At 39.9% G+C, this 20,998-nt stretch overlaps 1 protein-coding gene across 7 annotated transcripts in view; it reads right to left on the bottom strand.

The window, feature by feature from the left end:
• SORBS2 (sorbin and SH3 domain containing 2) overlaps window positions 1–20,998 on the bottom strand; it is a 260,527-nt gene that overhangs the window by 100,850 nt on the left and 138,679 nt on the right. For 4 of the 7 annotated variants that reach the window (XM_019552679.1, XM_019552680.1, XM_019552682.1 and 1 more), the window contains 4 exons: window positions 14,737–14,829; window positions 11,674–11,700; window positions 9,906–10,030; window positions 8,333–8,953 (listed from right to left, as the gene is read on the bottom strand). In XM_019552679.1, coding sequence (XP_019408224.1) covers window positions 8,333–8,953; window positions 9,906–10,030; window positions 11,674–11,700; window positions 14,737–14,829 — 866 coding nt within the window. The remainder of the gene's footprint in view (window positions 1–8,332; window positions 8,954–9,905; window positions 10,031–11,673; window positions 11,701–14,736; window positions 14,830–20,998) is intronic. The other 3 variants (XM_019552685.1, XM_019552687.1, XM_019552681.1) reach the window with 2 other exon arrangements.

Here is a 20,998-nt window from a genome sequence, read left to right as displayed (position 1 = left end):
GAACAACGAAGAAATTTGGCACAAAATGAAGAATGCCCTTCTTAGAGTCTTTGCTGTTGTGAGGCTCAAGAACTTATCTTAGTGTCCAAGTATATCTCTTGTTTTGCTCTCTCTCTCTCTCTCTCTACTACTCTCCTTTTGCCCATACACAGTTTGGACAGGAGTGACTGGGAGAGGTCCCAGAGGTGGACAAGGGCAAATATAGGGCTCATCTTCAAGGAAGGGAAGGAGGAGGATCCAGGGAACTACAGATGAGTCAGCCTCGACTAAGTCCCCAGAAAAATCATGGAGAAGGTCCTCAAGGAATCCATTTCTAAGCACTCAGAGGAGGAGAAAGTGATTAGGAACAGTCAGAATGGATTCACCACAGCTAGTCATGCCTGACCAACCGTATTGCCTTCTATGAGCTGCCTGGCTCTGTGGATGCGGGGAGATCAGTGGATGTGATATACCTTGACTTTAGCAAGGCTTTTGATACAGTCTCCCACAACATTTTTCCACGCAAACTAAGTTTGGGTTGGATGAGTGGTCTGTAAGGTGGACAGAAAACTGTCTGGATCATCAGGCTCAGAGGGTAGTAATCAATGGTTTGATGTCTAGTTGGCAGCTGGTATCAAGTAGTGTCCCAGAGGTTGGTTCTGAGGCTGGTTTTGTACAATATTTTCATCAATTGGATGTGCGCCCTCATCAAGTTTTCAGATGACACCCAGCTGGGGGGAGTAGTAGATACACTAGGATTCAGAGAGAACTCAACAAATTGGAGGATTAGAACAAAAGAAATATCACGTGTTTAAAAATCACAAATTCTCTCATAAAACCCCCGAGTTCTCTGATTTAATGACCCCCAAACCCTCAATTAAAATGAAATGGCACTGTATATATCAGTATCAATTGAGCACAATGTTTAATTGATATATTTACAATTTTAAAGCAATTTGGAAGCCTACCAGTGCCATAATCACTATAATCAAATAAATTCTAAGTATCTATAAATTTCGGCATTTGATTTAGGGTTTTTTATCACGGAAAATCAGAGCTCCTCATCCCCCTTTTGCTAACCAGGACACAGATCCAGGCCCCTCACTCCCCACCCGCAGCTCCCTGCCCCCCCACCAGACACCAGGGCCAGGGGCCCGGGGCCGCGAGCCCCCTCACAGCAATACCTGAGCTCCAGCTGCTGCCTGTGGGAGGTGGTGGCTGCTGCAGCAAGTAGAGTGTGGAGCCTGGCTCATCCTCCCCTATGGGCATCATGGCTGGGGTGGAGCCTGGGTGGGGGGCCTCTGCAGCATGTAGGCAGGACCTGGCATGCAGGGCAGAGTGGGGCTGGGTGGGGAAGCCATCCTTGTGAGGCACCCCCTTACCTGCCCAGCAGCAGCGAGGGACACAATGCTGTGCCACCATCCCAGCTGCTGCCAGGTGGGCAGGCAGTGACTCACCAGGGTGGCACAGGGCTTGCAGCAGCAAGGAGCTTCCCTGTCCAGCTCCACTCTGCCCTGTCAAACTAGGTCCCACCTAGTAGGGGGAGGGCAGCAGAGCAGGGAGCCCAAGCCTGCAGTGGGAAGTGTGCATCCACCCCCCACCCCCACTCCAGATCTGCACAGATCTGGGGGTCCCTTCCCCTCACCCCCATCAGTGAGCACAGTGATGGGGAACCAGGCCCCTCTGCCTCCCAGATCAGCTGCCTGCAGCTCCATCCTACTTCCCAGCCAGGCCCTGCAGTTGCACATTCTGGCCCTGGGCCACAGGCCCCATGCACTGCTCTGTCTGGGTATCAGCCTCAGCCCTAGCCCCCTCCCTCCCCAACAGACTTACTTCTGGGACCTGCTCTCTAGGCTGCTGGTGGCCATGTGCTTGTGTATGTGCGCACATGCACATGGTGCCTCCTACCTGACTGCCCTTCTCTCGCTCCCCCCAGCCCCTTGTGGGCTGGAACTCTGTCAGTCTTTGCAAAAGTGCAAAATCCACATGTTTATCTGTTAAAATGAAATCTGTGAGCTTTTTTGTTTTTCCATCGGAAATGGGAAACCTGGATCCCCGCTCATGAGATTCAATAAGCACAAGTGCAAAGTCCTGCACTTAGGCTGGAACAATTTCATATACTGGTACAGGCTGGGGACCAACTGGCTAAGCAGCAGCTCTGCAGAAAAGGACACAGGGGTTACACTGGACAATAAGCTGAATATGAACCAACAGTGTGCCTTATTGCAAAGAAGGCTAAAGGCATACTGGACTGCATTAGTAGGATTCTTGCCAGAAGATCAAAACTAGTGGGTATTCCCCTCTATTCAGCACTGGCGAGGCCACATACATTTTGAATATTGTGTCCCATTTTGAGCCACCCACTACAGAAATCATGTAGACAAATTGGAAAGAGTTCAGCGGAGGGCAATGAAAATGGTTAGGGGGCTCATTTCCATGACTTATGAGGAGAAGCTGAAGTAACTTTGGGCTTATTTAGTCTGGAGAAGAGAAGACTGAGAGATTTAGTAGCAGCCTTCAACTACCTAAAGGGTGGTTGCAAAGAGGATGGAGCTAGATTGTTCTCAGTGGTGGCAGATAACAGAACAAGGAGCAATAGTCTCAAGTTGCAGGAAGGGAAGTTTAGGTTAGATATTAGGACAAACTCTCTCACTAGAAAGGTAGTAAAGCACTAGAACAAGTTACCCAGAGAGGTTGTGGAATCTCTATTTTTGAAGGTTTTTAAGAGCTGGCTTGACAAGTCTTGGCTGGGATGTTCTAGCTAGGGCTGGTCCTGCTTTGAGTAGGGGGTTGGACTAGATGACCTCCTGAGGTCCCTTTCAACCCTAATCTTTTATGATTCTATTATTCTAATCTAAGTTCTCTCCAGAGGTCTGATCTTCTGTATTCAGGAGGGGTTTTTTTGTATCTCTTGGGTTTATTGCCAGAAGTATGGTGGTATCTTCCAAAGCATTCTTCTAGGTAAGGACAGTAGTTACATAAGAAACTACTAATACTGCTACACCTTTAGTGGTTCTTTCATTATGCATATTTTTGAAGGTTTTAACCTTTCTCTGAGTAGGAGTGTTTATAAAATATCATTCAGTGAGTCATATCACACTTCTGCCTGCTCTCCAAATCCAGGAGACAAGTCTTGAAATGAAGTGTGAATAAAAGTCCATATATGACAAGAGCTTTGATATATTCTGGCTTACTGCAGAGCTGTATGGCTTTCCTGACCATATGGAGCTGTCTCTCTTTTCCAGTCACTAATCTTTTTTTTCAAACTATTGGACATCACGCGTATTCAATGTTTAAGCTATACTATACCTGCCATTTTCCAATGCTTAGGAAGTGTTGATTACCCACTCACACCCCCAGCTCCTCCAGATATACAAAACTATGGTACAACAGCTTTGTACATTAAGGTGAAGTTACACATTATGCTTAGATTATACTAAGGGCACTTAGAATGTGAGCATTTGCACATTAAGATCATTAACTTATGCTAAGTTCCCTCAGAGAATCTCAAAGTTATACCACTTCATGCAAGACTTAAATCTAAGCCATGCTACCTAGCTCATATTAGGGTAACTTCAGTCTGCTCCATGGAGATAAACTGAGCCATTTGCAGCCCTTCAATACCCCAGGATGCACTGCTCCCAGGCCTGCCTCCCAGAACAGGGATAATGCTCAGATGTCCTTGCTTCTAGCCACACCCCTGCTTGCCAAACCTCTAGCAGCAAGTCAGAGCTGTTCAGGCAAGAAACAATATTAACTTTTAATGTACAACTGCTCACAGCATGTTCTAACTTGGTAGTGCCCAAACTTTTTCCCCCCTTGGGGAGGATGAACAGTGCTTAAGCCCTCCATGAGCTGGAGCCGGTGGGTCCAATCTGGTGTGCTTGGGGCAGGGACAGGGAGCGTAGCCTGGCCAGCATGCAAGGGAAGGGGGCATTGCTTGGCCCCAGGTTTGCCACATGGGGGAACAGGACACGGTCCAGCTCAGATTGGCCTGCGTGGGGCTTGGGAATTCAGTAGCAGGGGAGGGTAATAATATTGATTTCCATTGTTCCTTTACCACCAAATTTCCAACCTGTAAGGGTGTAGAGCACCCCGTTCTAACTTTAACACCACTTAACAATCTACAGATTTAATATTGTCTAAACATAATGTGTAAGTTCACGCTGCGTGCTAATACAGAGCTCTAAAAGGTTCCCTGATGGGCTGAATGTGATGAAGAACTATTTCAAATTGGAAAGATACAGCTGTGATGGTCCAGGAAATATATGAGAGGCAAAGCTTTGGGTGGTCGATGTCTTTTATTGATCTAACTGCATGGTTGGGATAGACTTAGACAAGCTTTCATATGTAATGAATCCTTCTTCAGATGCAAAATCCTAAGTTTCCTCTAGATCTACCATACTTTTCAAATAATAGCACTGAACTGCATATACATTAGGATTTTTGGGGTGTCTCTCTTAGATTCTTGACTGTGTAGTTTGATAGTAACTATTAAGTATGCTACAATAAGAGTTTTGCTACTGACTATAAAGGAGCCAAGATTTTATCTATATGTCTTTGTAGAAGTACTTTTAAAATCTATTTCTGATAGCAGGGCAGATCCTACCCTAAAGGGAGCCAGACCTATACCATCCTTCCTGCGGCTTGTGACTGAATTCTACAGGCACTACTATGTACAGTTGGTAAAACTCAGACAGCTTATTCAGTCTGATTCCATGCCAAGCATTCTTTTCACAACAGTATTTAGAAATTATTCCAATCTTGAAAATTAGGAGGGATTTGGCAACCAGACTTTTGCAGACAAGAGATCAATAGGTAAATGTACTTTGAAAAGCTGATTATAGCTGGAACTGTCTCTGCGGGGGGGGGTCAGACCTGCTTTTCATCACTTTAATCAAGAATTAACAAATATCTGACTCTCCTCATTATGACATAAGAAGGTGGCATGAGAGAAGAGAATTATCAGACCATGAAAGAATACTGCTTTTCATTCTCAATTTGTCAGCCCATGTAGACCAGGTTCTAATATTTAGAAAATGCTGCAAAGTCAATTTTTTCTCTCAGTGCTTCTTGGAAAACAGAAGGTAAATGTTTATGAGCCACTTTGATTATTATATTTTGGACAAATACTTTGATTCACATGGGTGTAAACAGATTGTTTCAGGATAATGTATTTGTTAATTAGTGGAATAGTACCCTGATTAACAGGGTAGAAGAGACTCTTCTATTTAAAAGAGACTCTTCTACTTATTTAAATAAATGTATGTGGGGCCTTAGATGATGGACAGAAGGAAAACTTGTATTGTAATATAGAGAAGAAAAATGTGTCAGGCTATTATTTGTATTGCCCACATTGACACATTTTTCAACATGTGGTGGCATGCTTCGTCATGTACACTTAAAAGTCTAAACACCTGCTTGTCTCCTGTAATCCCTGTATTTGGCTATAGCAGATGCTGGAGACAGCTGAATTTTCATTACTGGACTTGACACTATTTCCTCACTGTTGGTGTCACATGACTTGAACTTGAATTGAATTTACTCATTTGGATGAAAATCTTTCTAAATCAGCAGCAATAAAGAGTACAGTTATAACTGAAACAGTGAGGCCACCAAATTACTAATATTGCCCTGACTCCAAGAAATGAAGATGTTGACATTTTTACCACATGGTGAAAAGCAGTGATACAGAACTGATGATGCCAAATTCTTCAGGCTCTGCTTTACTGTCAAAGATAGACTACTCTAAACCAGTGGTTCTCAACCTTTTTTGTACTAAGCCCCATTTGTAAACATTGATAGTCAGTCCCGATTCAGTGCCCCTCACTCATGACCTGCTGCCCCCAGGCCCCAGCCCCCCAGTGTGTGGGGCAGGAGGCAGGTATGGGGCAGGGGGTGTGTGGGGAGCATGGGGGCGGGGGCAAGCAGCCCCTTACAGGCTGGAACTCTGGCAGCCTGCAAGGGAAAAGCCATGTTTTTCTCCTATTAAGGAGAATCCATTTTTAAAGTTTGTTCATGACCCTTTCATATATTCTTGCTACCCACTTTTGGGTCGTGAGCTACCAGCTGAGAAACACTGCCTAAACCATATCTGCTTGGTATTTGATCATTAATTATTATAAATAGTTTGTTGAAGACTAATCCTCTACTAAGTCCTGTGAAAGACATTCTAAACTTAGCTCGCTCTTCTGGATTTTTGATGCCTGAAGAAAGTTTTATATGTTTCCTAGTGGCCTGCTGAAGCTGATATTAAGCTTTATGTATTTCTCTCAGAGAGCATCTACACATTGCCCTACGGTGACCTAGTGACATGCTACATCGCTGTATGGCATGTTACGGTGACATAGTGATCACGTATGTCTGCATGTGATCACCAGCTACATTGCCGTAGTGGTGTGCTACCTGGGTATAGCATGCCACTACAGCGATGTAGTGGCAAAATTTAACCATGTGCTGTGCACATGGCGCAGTAGCTGCCTATACTACACCATGCTTTACTACTTCAAAAAGATGTAGATGCAACCATAATGTAGAGTAATTTGAGAAAAATCTTGAAAACAACTCCTTTAGTATACTTTATCTTCCTCCAGTAGTCCTTTTCCTGTTTAGAATAGCTTTTTTCTTTCAGTAGACTTCTGTATCACATACAGACTAGTAGATAAGTTTGTAATATCAGCTAGATCATTAAATATGCAAAAGATAAAGTTGATTATGCCTCTCAGAATCCCATCAGTTTTGCATATACCCTATATAATTTTGACTGAATATGTTAACTTGAAATGTTCATGATAAGGAGGATTTATAAAACTCTAGAATTATAAAATTACAATGCATAATGTTGAATGCCTTTGTTTCCTGTGAGCTTGTCTCTGCAAAGAATTAATTTTTTATAATAGTTTAGCCTGAGTTGCAAAGTTTTGGTCTGGACTTTCCTTATTTAGCAAAGTTTTGATCTAGGTTTTAATTCCAGTACAACTACTGGAAAAGCTATTGTTTTCTAAAAACTTCCACTCTGAATGTTGAAATGCATTTCACAAAATGGAAAGCAAGTGCAAATAATGATACGATACAAGGAAATATCACATATATTTAGCAACAGCAGTAATAGCATTCAGTGGTAGGTTTTCCAGATATTAAGGGGTAATAAGCACACTGTTTAATATGTATCCTCTGTATGATGATATACAGTGAAATTGTATAAGGTATGTGTCCCTTATTTAATAGAAAAATATGTTCATAGATGTGCATAGTTCATGTACATTGCATGTATTTTATGCAGTAAACTGCATGTTAAATTATTATGACTGATTTGCAGTCCAATGGAAATCATAATATCTCGCTAATACTGAAATATCTCTGCTTGTCCCTAATAAGAACTAAGCTTAAAAAAGGCTTAATAAAACTGAAACAAAGCAGAGGTCTAAAGGATCTCTATAATTATATAAAATACTGTATACACTTTAATTTTTTTTTAAGAAATGACCAAAAGTGACCTGAAAGAATTTCCTTTCTGTGTTCTGTATTACAGGTATGTGATAGGAGATGTGTCTGCCAGACAGTGAAAATTAGGTTTACTATCTCAAGCAGTTTTTAAAAATGGGCAAAATTCACTCAGTTACACAAAGTGATCCCATTATTATTATTCTGTTTTGCACACACAAAAATCCTAGCCTCTCCCAAAGCATACCCCCTGAGAAGCTGACATCTTTGACATCGCCCTCATGTTTGACACTCACTTTTATACTCATCAGACCTGAGATGAATATGACAAGAACCTCAGACTTAATAAATGCATTTGGAAAGAACACAGCTTAGAAGAGACAGGTCACAATTTATCTGTTCTTGAATAGAGGAGGCTGCTGACACAATAACTCTTCTTACTTATCTTCTGTGCACAGGGAAGCTGTAAATTTGGTTACAGAGAGGTGAGGAGCATAGAAGCAACAATATTTCAAAGATCCAACAGGAACCAGTTCCCAATATTCCCTTCTATTGGTGGTAGAGGCACAATGCCTGTGTAACAGGGTGTGCCACTTAGGGACTGTGCCACTTCCCTCTGAGGAATACAACTTCCTATTATGTATAATTACCATCTGTACAATATGATGACCAAGATGATTTATTTCCAACATGTAATTTAAACCTGCCGTCCCACTTAACTAGGTCGGTATGTTTTTTTCTGCAATTCCCTTTTAAAAATATTTAATTGTTCAGTTTTATTTTGAATGATGTGGCAGGTAGTTTTACCCAGAAATCACAAGTTCTAGTCTCGGTGATGGGAGTATACTAAACAGAAAGTTTAAGCAATGCAGAAAAGGTCTAAAACAAAAGATGGAAAAGTTTAATATACCACATGGCATTCTGCAGACTGTGCAGAAGAAGGAACTGTAGACTTTTGTCCCATATCCTTTGAAGGCATCTTTGAAGTGTCTGGAGAAAGCTTAGGTGGATGTTCTTGGATTTCAGGCTCTGCTTTATTGTCAAAGTTGGGAGCTATCTGAATGGAAAGAGATGCTGTGTGTATCTCAGGCACAGAGTTACAGGTAGGTGAGGCAGGCCTTTGTGGAAATGCTGGCATTTCAACAGGCTCAGGCTGTTGCTGTGTATTACAAGGAATGCTGTTTGTTGGGTCTTGTGTCCGGGTTAATTTTAGGGCAGAAATTCTACGTTTCTGAGACCCTTGTCTGTGCCCTTGATGAAGACTAGCACTAAGGCCAGCTATGGTGTTTGTGCCTTCACTGGAGACTGAGACTAGTGGTTTAGTGATTGTTTGTGCGCAGAACACACTTGTGTTAGATGTTTTAGAAGACATTGTCTTCTGGACAGTCTCCTTGTTAGTACAGTAGACAGTATCTGAAGGGAAGTTTTTAGTTGGCTTGATTGTTACTGACTGAAAATTAATTCTGTTTGTTTTGAGATTAGTTATTTCCGTTCTCCAAAAACTTTCTTTTCTAGGGGGTGGCTGAGGTGCCTTATTTGCCAAAAGCATCCACACACAGCAAAACAACATTAAAGGAGAAACAGAGAGAAAGTAAATGTTAGCAGGAAAAGTAACTTGAGTTAGGCTTGTCATTTTAAACAAAAGAATTGGAGCTTATCCCAAATATCATTTAAGTCAAAAGAAAGACTGAATCAGATCCCCACTATACTTCACTGCACTCAGTTTTAAATTTGACATTTAGAAAAAACAGAGAATCCATTTGTTGATAGAGAGCACAAATTGTAATTAAAACAGAGGCCAGGATAATACATTCTTACTTTGCATTGACATTATTGTATAAGAATTATTACAATCAATTTTTTTAAAAGCTTCTTAATATATCTTAAAATGCATACTTATAATTTAAGTTGACAAGCTGCTATTTATACGTAGCATTTATACACATATACTTTTAAAATTTTTGGATTTAAATAGAATTGTAAGTGCTATTATAATGTGACTTTAATCCTTTTTTGACAGATAAATGCATTTCTAAATTAAGACAAATTGTTTCATGGTGTTCAGTATAGTTGTTATATTTAGTTGCAAAAATCAGCAGAACAGTACTTTTAGCTAACTTTTAATTAATCTAATAAAACTTTATCATCGGCTATCATATACTCCATGAAGAATGTTTTCTTTGGAATATAAAGCATAGTCAATAGCCTTTGAAGCCTGAAACCATCATAAGGCTTTTTTTTTGTATTTATTTTTATTAACTGAAAGTCTTGCTCTTGGAAAGTAGCTTGTATTAGTGAATCAGCAGACACAGATACACCTTCAGCAGTGTATACTATATCTATAGCTGCTGTACAGATAAGTAATACTTAATGGCAGGAAAACATCTGGCTAATGCACCATAGGGCACGACATCTGCATATTGTATATCTTTAAGCTTACTCATGTATAATACCAGTGGGTGAAACAGTGTGTGCAGTTTTACCTGAGTTGGTGATTTCTTCTCTTGTAGGTTTGGCCGGACACTTCTAAAGCCTTTTGCTGCAAGAGATGAACTGCTAGTGTCTCCATTCAATGTCTCTCTACTACCATCATTATAAGATCTCCAAGCTTTTAAGGGGGAAAAAAAGAAAAAAACCACATTTTTGATAAACAGTTCATATGTATCTATGTTACTATTAAAAATCTTCCTACTTTTACTGTTAATATAGGCATTTAAATTAGTCATAGAAGTAAGCTTGAAACTACAGCTTCTCAAGCTCTAAGCTTGTCAGATTTGGCAAATTCAAGCGGTCAGGCTTGATCAGTATTATCATTAATTCAGTAGTTCTCATATTCACAGATGCACAGATTTTAAGGCCAGAAGGGGCTAATTTAGCCCCTGGGTATGCAGCCCTTAGGACATTCATTAATTCCTGTTAAGTTATCTTGTGCTGAGCTAGAGCATCTCTTGCACTAAACTGACCACACTTGATTGAAAGGTTCTCAGTGAGGGAGAATTCACCACAATCTTTGGTAAGCTGTTTTAATATTTTGAGCCTTTGTTCCCAGTCTGAATTCATCTTCCACCCACCAGCCAGGAGAATCTGGATCACTAGATGCTCTTAATTGCAGAATTCTTGATTTTTGCTCCTCCTTATGCTAGGCTTTGTCCAAATACACAGAAAAACACAATCCCTGATCTAACGGACTTGGAGATAATAGGTGGGGAAGAGAGATCTGCATGCAGTGTACTCAGGAGGATGACAGGGTTATGTATGCTCTATGAGAGGTCTTTGGCGGTTCTTTTGAAACCAATAGTGGTAGTGAAAAAGGCTGTACTCTTCCCAAGTTGGTTTATAGCCAAAACTTTTCAGTGCTGCTGGAAGTGCTGTCACTTAGGGTCCCTCAAGATTTTCAGGTAAAGGTGTGATGGGATTTGATGTGTGATCTACACAGCTGGGCCTCCAGTTGTGCCACACATGCATGGCAGGAGGTGACTGTGGAGTCCAGCAGATCTAATCACCATCCCCGGCTCCTCTCACACCAGCAAGCAGCAAATTCCCACAGCTACATGTCCAACAGCTGACGGGCCTCTCAGCCACAGGGCATAATTACCTTGCTACATAGGCAAACTAAAAAGTTTTTACATATTTTCCAGTTCTAACTTTATAGCTGGATGTACCTTTTATGGTGTGACAGTTACTTGCACATGTAGCCATTCTAAATTTAATTGTGCAATTAATCAGTTAATTGTGTGATATATGTAACATGTAGAGGGGACCTTACAATGATCAAAAATTCTAATGCACTTCTTTATGAGTGCATAGTTGTTGATTTTAGTATTCCAACTACACTTATCTGGTTTTCCATCCTTAGTATTTTAGCTCTGTATGACTATGAGTTAAGAGTTTCTGTCCTACACTGTTGTGTTGATGCTGTAAACTATTACGCCATGCTGTATTTTGTTTTTGAGCAGGCTGTGCTTATTGGTGAGCCTCCGTCATGCAATCCACTGAAGGATGATCAGAACTGACTGGGTGTCATACTTGATATTTAACTAAATGCTGGACAAAACACTAAGAGTTTTGATACTTAAGACAGATGGTTGCTCACCCACTGGTCACAATTATGGGTTTTACCCAAGGTACTTTGCAAAAATCAATAAGGTTTGCATACTGCATTAGTGTCTATTTAGATGACTAGAAGATTGCTTTTATTCAACCACTTACTATACTATTATACTTATGCATGAGAACATATGTTTTATTTACCTGAATCTGGAGACTGAGAATCAGGCCCTAGAAAAGAAATATCAAGGTTAATACTAATGTTTATTAGCCAATTTTCCTGGCTAGGGATCTGCATACCATACACAACATTGGGCCTTATTTTTTATTCTTTGTTCAGCACACCCTGACATTGACCATGTTGGGATTTTAAAACATGCAAAGAATTTAGGACTACATTCTTATTTTTATAACATGCACTTTATAAAAAGCAATTTGACCTAAGAGCAGTACCTTACTGAATGTTTTCATTTCTGTCTGTTATTTTTCTACCATTGCTCTGCATGAATTCATTAGGATTGCACAGATAAAAATGGGACAAAATCTGGTTGGCATAATTTTATAAAGTTAATTTATTTTCTTAATAACTAGAGGCATACATCCTACACAGCTAATTACGGTGAGTCCCCCAGCTATTTAAATTAAACTGTGGTATTTGTGAGACGCTAGTGGAGACTAAAGGATAGGTGTGTTAGTGAGTGTTTTTTTAAAGTCTAAACCAAGGGAATCTAGCCAATAGACTGCACATCAATCAGCCTCTACCACTATAAATTAGACTTCTCTCAGAATGAAATTATTCAATTTTTTTCAGCAAAAAATATTTTAAGCTGCATAACAGCATTATTTTCTTTTCATACCAGTAGCTATCTGTATTTTGATATGAAAGTTTAAGTACTTTATCTTTGTATTTAATTAAAAAACCTTTCACAGACAATGTTAAAGGAGTTGATGCAACTGTAACTGTAAAAATTAATCTAAGTTAAGGAAGTTTGATGGTAACTGTGATAATCTCAGAAGAGCCAGTTTTCACAATATGGAAACTGTTTTGATAAATTTCCTTTGATGATGCACAGTTGGAAAAGGCCTATAAAACACAAGCTAACTGTTCTATATTCACATTTTCCCCTCCGTTACCTAAATTCAGCTCAGCTTATTATACCACAGGTAACCCATGTTTACTGCTCAATTAAATTACATTTTACAGATGATGATATTGTACTCTGAGAGTTACAGCACTGTTATTTAATCACTACTACCTCAGACAGGGAATAAAATAAAGAATATTGTTTTTTTACTCCCCACCCCATAAATGCTAAAATGTTATTACCTTCTCATGTCTATATATGAGAAGAAATGGCACAGCTTATGGAAGGGTTTCATTTAAAAATAAAGAGGTCACATATGGTAGATATGAGATTTTTAAGTGGTAGAAGAATGTAGGAATCTGTAGGCTTTCTTAGACAATTAAAAAAGAAAGACAGTAACTGTCCATATTACATAATATATTAGCATAGGATACATTCATGTACACAGGGTGCTTTCATGATTTAAAGGTGGAGTAAGTCTGAAACATTTAGAAGTTGAATTATAGGGTTTTTAAAACAAATTTCAATTTTTTAAATATGTAGCAATCCACTAAAATTATCAACATAAAAATGGCACTATTGAGCATTGCTGCTTGTATGGACTAAGTACAATATACAAAACCTTTTTAAAATCTCAATTTGCCTTTTTATTCATAATAAATCATACTGACTTTGTCAGACATGTTACAGAATGCCAGACCCATAATATTACATCTATAATTTATACAGACACTAATCTCTAAAGGCCCAATGCTATCACTCTTATTCATGTTACATAACACTTGTAAAAGCAGCCCTATTGATTCCAATGGGGTTCTTATCCTCATGGATTAGATACTCTCAACTGAGGAATCTGCAAAATTTACAATGCCCCCTTGCATTTTTTAACTTTTCCAACCTATAAAATTTAAATGTAAAAAAACCAACAGAAGTTGTTGATCAGGTCGGGAAAAAACTGATTTAATACAAATGCTCTCTCTCTCTGTGCTCTTCGAATACTCCAGCAAGTGTTTTCAGGCTGACAGTTTTCATGGTACTGTTCAGCCAGGAATTAAATTATATGGCACACCTAGTACCTTTTTCTCAAGACAGGGATTTATATTTGCTGACAGACACTTAAACTGAGGTGGGCAAATGGAGCTTTTCAATCAAATCTGCTAATATGTATTTAGGATGAGCTAGTGTAACAGTAATTTCAATTTGGTGGCGTGAAACATGGAAGGTTTGAAAATATATTGAAACATCAGTATACATTCCCAGGTGTCAAGGGAAATGGTATGTACATATCCTATAAAGAATGTTACAGATGTAACCTGTGGGGCTTTTGAACGTGAAGTTTCCAGTTGAATGACCATGATAATACCAAAGAAAACTAAAGGAAGTAGAGAAACCCTCAGCCTTCCATTTTATTTTAGGCCCTCTTGTTCACTAATTCTTTGAGCTTCTTTATGTATTCCAGTTGTTTGGTACTGCTGCTATACCACTTGGATAGGTTCCTCATTTATTTATACCTAGCAGGTAAGTTACACTAAATTTGGCCATATTGGTGCCAATACACATACATTAAAGTTCCACTAACTTAAACCAACCCTGAATGTTGTTCTCTAATTAACAAACGGTTCTGTCTCCATACTCAATGTTTTCTACCATTTTATTATCTGTTCTTTTTTAATTTGTAGGAAGATTTTCTTGAAAATAAGAAGTTTGTTTCTTAAAAATTTAACTGGCTTTGACCTGTCATTTCACAACAGCAGCTATAATCTACTTATGACAATACAGTAGTCTCCAAAAATGGTTGAAATAAACAAAACCAGATCTTCATGATAATTTCCCTATGAAGAAAATAGATGGATGCAAGCAGACAAATGGGAACATGGGCAAAATACGTGACATGGGCAAGATTTTTCTTTTTAAATTAAAACACCTTTTCAAAATTTCTGACGTGGTTTGACCTTTTATTTAATGTTACTGTATACAGCCAGAAAAAAGAGGACATCTTCAGAAACAAACTAGATTAAGAGATTCAGGTATTGTGGAACCATGGCAACCATATAACTTAGAGCTGCCAGCAGAACTGAAATATTAGCTACTCTTTATCTCATCTTTGTAGAGAAACAGTACAGCAATTCAGCCATTACATAAAGCCATTGAAGGGTGGTATTATATTGGTTAGTTGTTATACCTGCAGCCAATAGGTTTGGAGAACTTTGTACCCTCTTCACAGCTGTTAATGTGACAGACATTGCAGCACGTTTGCGAGCACACCCACCGCTATCTGGAAGCACAAAATGATATAGACACAGCCCAAGACAAAAGGAGCAAGCACATGCAAGATATCACATGGTACAAGTGTGCTATGGCAAACATGAAAACACACATGCAGTTAGGAATCTTTGTTCATTTTTATAGAATTAGCAGAACACACTCTTCAGGAGCTCTGTATAATGAATATAGTAATTGTAACAATGAAGTGACTAGTTACTCTTTGGTACATTGCACAAATGTGTGCATTCCAGTGCCAGAAAAACTGCTTATGTGTACCTGATAACTAACAACAAATAGCTGATCAAAATAAAGGATTAAATATTGCACAACATTCATTAACAATGCGCACTGTCAAATCATTTTATTGTGTGGCTAAGAAAGCCACTATTCATAAATCTGGCTTGTACTTTGTTGCATGGCACAGTGTGTTTGTACAGTAACATTGGTCTGTAATATGAATAACAAAACCTGCAAGTTTTTATTCTGCTAGGCTAGGTACAGACATTCAAAAAGCTGGAGGTGGAATTGAGCAAATTATGTGTTTTTTTGTAAGTGGTGTAGTTTAGATCTGTAACGAACAGAACACACATTCACCCTTTGATGGGAAGGGCAAATCTTTGACCAAGTTCCACCACTTAAACCAATTTGTGTGTCTCGAACTTCTGTTCCGTTAAAGCTATAGACATTTGGAGTTTAGCAGTATGTTGGGAGAATGACCAGAGATTAAGTGCAAGTGCTTACTCCCACGTGTGTTTATCACAAGATCAAAGTTTGGGCCAGATCTGAAATTGTTAAGATATTAGAATGCATTTAGAACACTTTCCTCCACAGATGGGAGGTTTAAGGAGACAAAACCTCTTTTCTTATACATTTATTTCCTTCCAACTTCTATCCTTTTCTCTGACCCAAGGGCTGAAGATTCTGGGCCCAGCAGCATTGTACCATTACTGGCAGCAATTAATATATTATGGAATTTGGCTTTTCATTCTGGGGCAACCACCATACCCTACCACACCAGTCACAGATTCATAAAAACAGTGCAGAAAATAGTCTGCATAAGTGTGTGTTTATAGAATCAATTTTTTTTCTGCTCTTTGTTCCAAAGTTGAGAGGAGGTGTGCACCTGTGTGCCTTTTTGAAAATCACAGGCTAGGATTTTTAGAAGAGCACTACAATAGGTATATTTATCATATTGGGCTTGGAAGTGGCATGCTGTTTATTTATGAGAGAGTAATAAAAATACTCCCAAGATGTGTAACCTGGCTCTGATATTCCAATGAAAATATCAGACTATACTGGTCACTGGATCTTGTGGCATGTGTGTTAAACAGCTGTTGACTGACAAACATCTGTGCTGCTGTCCTCAGATAGAAACCTTTCTGAAGTCACCTCTTCTCCCATGGCATGAGGCAAAGGCCTGAGTGATTTCAGCTATCCAGTAAGCATAGTAATCCTAGCCAATGCATTTCTTGGAATTAATTATTAGTATTATTCATGTGAAGCAAGCAGAAATGGTCATCATGCCCACATGTTTACTGGAGAATGTTGACAAATATGACACTGTAGCAGTTATTTAATGTTACTCTTTCCAGTTATGTTATTATTGTCCTCCCTCCCACAAATAAAATAAAATGACAGACCTCAGAATTGCTGGTAAGAGAATTAAAGGAGTAATACAGTAAGTATTCTTTATTTCATTGCATCTTCATTACCATAGTGTATAAATATTTATGCTTCTCTCATAGGAATATATCACAAAACTGACAGCATACTGTATTAGATTAGTAAAAACCAACAGTCCAAGATACAATGCTTTTGTGCTGTCATACAATCTAATCAAACACAATACAGGCTTTATTGTCTTTCTTGACATCTGCTTTCCTTGCGTTTCAGAGCAGGAAATGCAGAAGCTGAGGTGTAGATTGTCACTAGTAAAAAGGCCTAGTGTGCACAAATACCCCCTCAAGGGACTATACTGAGGAGTACTCCAGTGAGGCATTGCATACCTGCTTTGTGTGTACTCCCCACAAAAATAGGTTTGGACCTCTTCCTTCAAGGTCTACTTTTCAGTCACTGGACCCTACCATGAATGCTTCCCTTCTTTTATTTCTCGCCTTTTTTCTTTCCATTTAGCTAACTCTCTCCTAACTAACTCCACCCAAAGAATTACAGAGAAAAGCAACAACCATTACTCCTGCTAGACAAAACAGTGACATTAGCAATATAGCTTGTCAGGCACTCTGGGCATTTACACACATGCTCTGGGAGATGGGGATGGGGTGGGGGGAGGAGAGGGAGGTGCTTTAATTACAGTGGCTCTTGGAAGTTGCTCCAAGAGCCACTCTAAATAAAGCACCCAGAGTATCACATGCATCAAGGTCCCTGTGCTGAAAAATGGCAGCGGAAGCGCTTTAACTAAAGCTCGTCAAATGAGCTTTAGTTAAAGCACCCCCACCACCATTTTTAGCATCGGAATGCTGATACACATGATGCTGGAGTCTGCTGGAGTGTAGTAATTACCACACTCCAGCAGACTCAATTAATGCTGTTTGCTCCGACACACTGTACAATGCATCGGAGCAGCTTCGATGCACGTGTATAGGTGCCTTCTATTCACTCTATTTGTATGTTGTATCACTTTCTCATAGATTCATAAATGTTAGGGTTGGAAGGGACCTCAGTGGGTCATCGAGTCCAACCTCTTGCCCTGGGCAGGAAAGAGTGCTGCGGTTAGATGACCCCAGCCAGGTGCTTGTCCAGTTTTCTCTTGAAGAACCCCAGGGTAGGGGAGAGCACCATCTCCTTTGGAAGCCCATTTCAGATTCTGGCAACACTTACTGTGAAGTTCTTTCTAAATGTCCAACCTAAATCTGCTCTCCATCAATTTGTGGTCATTGTTCAGTTACTCCAGGGGGTGCCCTAGTAAATAGAGCATCTCCTATTCCCTGCTGACCTCCCCAGATGAGTTTACAGGCAGACAAAAGATCACCTGTCAGGCTTCTCTTGTGAAAGCTGGTGAGATCTAGGTCCCTCAGTCTCTCCTGGTAGGGCCTTGCCTGCAGGCCTCTGACCATATAAGTGGCCCTCCTCTGAACCCTCTCAGGATTCTCCACATCCCTCATGAAGTGTGGTGCCCAAAACTGGATGTGGTACTCTAATTGTGGCCTGACAAGTGCTGCATAGAGGGGAAGCACCACCTCCCTGGACCTGCATGTGCTAATGCATGATAAAGTGTGGTTAGCTTTGTTGATCAATTTGTCACATTGATGACTCATGTTCATCTTGGAGTCAACTATGACTCCAAGATCCCTTTCCACTGCTGTGCTGCTGAGAAGGTCATCTCCCAGCCTGGTAGTGTACTGGTGGTTCTTTTTGCCCAGGTGCAGCAATTTGCACTTGTCTTTGTTGAACTGCATCCTATTTCATTCTGACCATTTTTCCAACCTGTCCAGATATACCTGGATCCATTCCCTACTCTCTGGGGTGTTAACTTTGCCCCATAATTTGGTATAATTTGCAGGGTGTTCTCCATGCCCTCATCCAAGTCACTCATAAAGACATTGAATAGCACTGGTCCAAGGACCGAGCCTTGTGGGACTTTACTGCCTACATTTTTCCAGGTCAATATTGACCAATCCACCACCATTGTCTGGGTGCAACCCTTAAGCTAATTTGCCACCCACCTGACCGTATAATCATTTATATCACAGCCTGTCAGTTTATTTATGAGAAAAGAATGAGATACCACATTGAAGGCCTTCTTAAAATCTAGGTAGATGACATCTACCTTGACTCCTGCATCTAAGCATTTTGTGACCTGGTCATAAAAAGAAACAAGGTTAGTCAGGCAGGATCTACCTGCAATGAATCCATGCTGATTTCCTTTCAGCATTATTTCCCCTGCTGGGCTCCCACAAATGTGATCCTTAATAATTTTTTCTAGAGTTTTCCAAAGGACAGAGGTGAGATTAACTGGCCTATAGTTTCCCGGTTCCTCCCTTCTCCCCTGTTTGAAAATAGGGACCACATTGGCCCTTTTTCAGTCCGGCAGGACCTGACTGGAGCACCATGAGTGCTTGACCAGCCATAAGCCTTCTCTTTTGGCTTGTCTTGTTTATTCAGATGTCAAGTTTTCAAGATGGTGAAAAGGAGATAGGGGAGAACCTGTCTAGAACCGGTCTATCACTGTGTTTACAGAGTTGAGTGCAGTAGGCACTGTTACTGTTTGGTTCTTAGGTGATACTTAAATACAGGCATACTTATTAATAAACAGGAACTTCTATAGGAGAGGGCTTACAACATTAAGATCATATAATCTCCTGTACTGGCCCAAAAGTAACTTCATGACTAAGAAGTCATGAAGTTCAGAGTCAGAGACTCTGGGGGACCAAGTATTTCTTTTCTTGTCTACAGACAAACTAGATAAATTGCAGGAGGTTAGATCATGTGTTGACTTATGTTAATAAAGCTAATGCACATAAAATATTTTGCAGCCTTCCCAAATTGTGTGTTTCTCTTCCCTGGCTGCTCTTTATGAGTCTCATTTGCTGCAAGCAGCTGACTTGTTTAATCATTTTAAAATTAGATGCATTTATCAAGAAGATTATTCCTGTAAAACTCCTACCTAAAATATTTATAGGCAGGCATTAAGAATATATTTTAGTATATTAACTTTTATCCATTCATTATCTATTTATGCAGGAAAACAATATCAGCATTTGCAGATGCTCATGAAACATGTGGTAGACATATTTATTCAGAACATTTCAGTTAGGAAGGCAGTGTGGTCTCAAACAGAAGGCCACAAGTCAGGAGATCCAGAGCTGTATTCCTAGGTGTCTGGATCGCTCAACCTCTCTGTACCTTAGTTTTATGAAACTGCCACATGAAGAAAATGATGCTTATCCACCTTTTAAAGTGCTTAATAGATTCATAGATGAAAAGCCTTTATGTATTTTAAGCATTACATTTTTCAGAGATTTCTTGCGTAATATGAGTTTAAGCTCATATTTTCATTAGAAAACTTTTTACATTGTAAGGGGCTTTGAGAAACAATGAGAAGTAAAAAAAGGAAAGAAAATCCCTAGCTCAATTTTGTGCCTCTTAAATCTCCCCTTATAAATTCTTGTTTATTTCTTAGGTTTTTAGATGATGTTTTCTTGCCTTTAACTGTTGGACTTTGGGAGTTTGCTTTTTAACATCTGGTAAAGAATGAATATCAAATGCTAAAAATTTCCTCCCATATATGGTAGTGAAAACTGAACCGCCCTAAAATATACTGTCTGTAGACAGAAATATCTTCTGCAGGGATGGCTGGGATTGACTGCCAACTCTGCAGCCACATAAGACACTACACTGGAGGAGCCCACTTTAAGTGGTAGGTCTAATTTTTCATTTTCTTTTCTTTCTTTTTTTTTTAAATGCATTTGTGCCAATCTAAGGGCTCTGCAGCATCACCAGAGCTGCTGGGACAGAATTAGAGTGTTTCTTAGCTTTGATGCTGGTGCTAATTCAGTAGGTACCTAAGGGCATTGTGGGACCCAGCACCAGGTGCTTTAATTAGCGAACTGTGCTAATTAAAAGTGCCCATGTGTCACATGTATCAGCATTGCTGTGTGTCCCCCCTGAAAAAATGGCAGTAGGGCACTTTGAACTAAAGCTCTTCAAATGTGGGTTTTTTTCAAAGCATCCTGCCACCATTTTTTCAGAGTGGAGATGCACAGCAATGCTGATACATGTGATGTGGAAGGCTGGCAGAGCGTGTCAATTTTCATGCTTCGGCAGACTTGATTAATTGAGTCTGCTCTGATGTGCTGGATTTCCAGTATGTCAGAGCAGGCTCCATGCATGTGTGTAAGAGCCCGAAGAGCCTACCCCTGTATTCATGAACTGAATCCTTCTGTGAACCAAGAGTAAATCCACAGATCCAAGATTATCACTACCTCATATTTTAGGTTTGGGCAGGTGGCTGGGAAGTGCTCTGTGCTCTTCTTGACCTGCTGCTCACAAACAGGGAAGAATTGTTTGGAAATATTGTAGTGGATGACAACTTGGGCAGCTGAAACCACAAAATGATTGAGTTCAGGATCCTGAGGAAAGGAAGGAAGGAGAGCAGCAGAGTAAGTGTGGATTTCAGAAAAGCAGATTTTGACTCACTCAGGGAATTGATGGGCAGGATC

The sequence above is a fragment of the Crocodylus porosus genome, unplaced genomic scaffold (assembly GCF_001723895.1).
Source record: "Crocodylus porosus isolate Cpor-Errol unplaced genomic scaffold, CroPor_comp1, whole genome shotgun sequence".
Lineage (NCBI taxonomy): Eukaryota > Metazoa > Chordata > Crocodylia > Crocodylidae > Crocodylus > Crocodylus porosus.
Note: the sequence above shows the minus strand (reverse complement) of the source record. Positions and strands in the feature narration are given on the sequence as shown.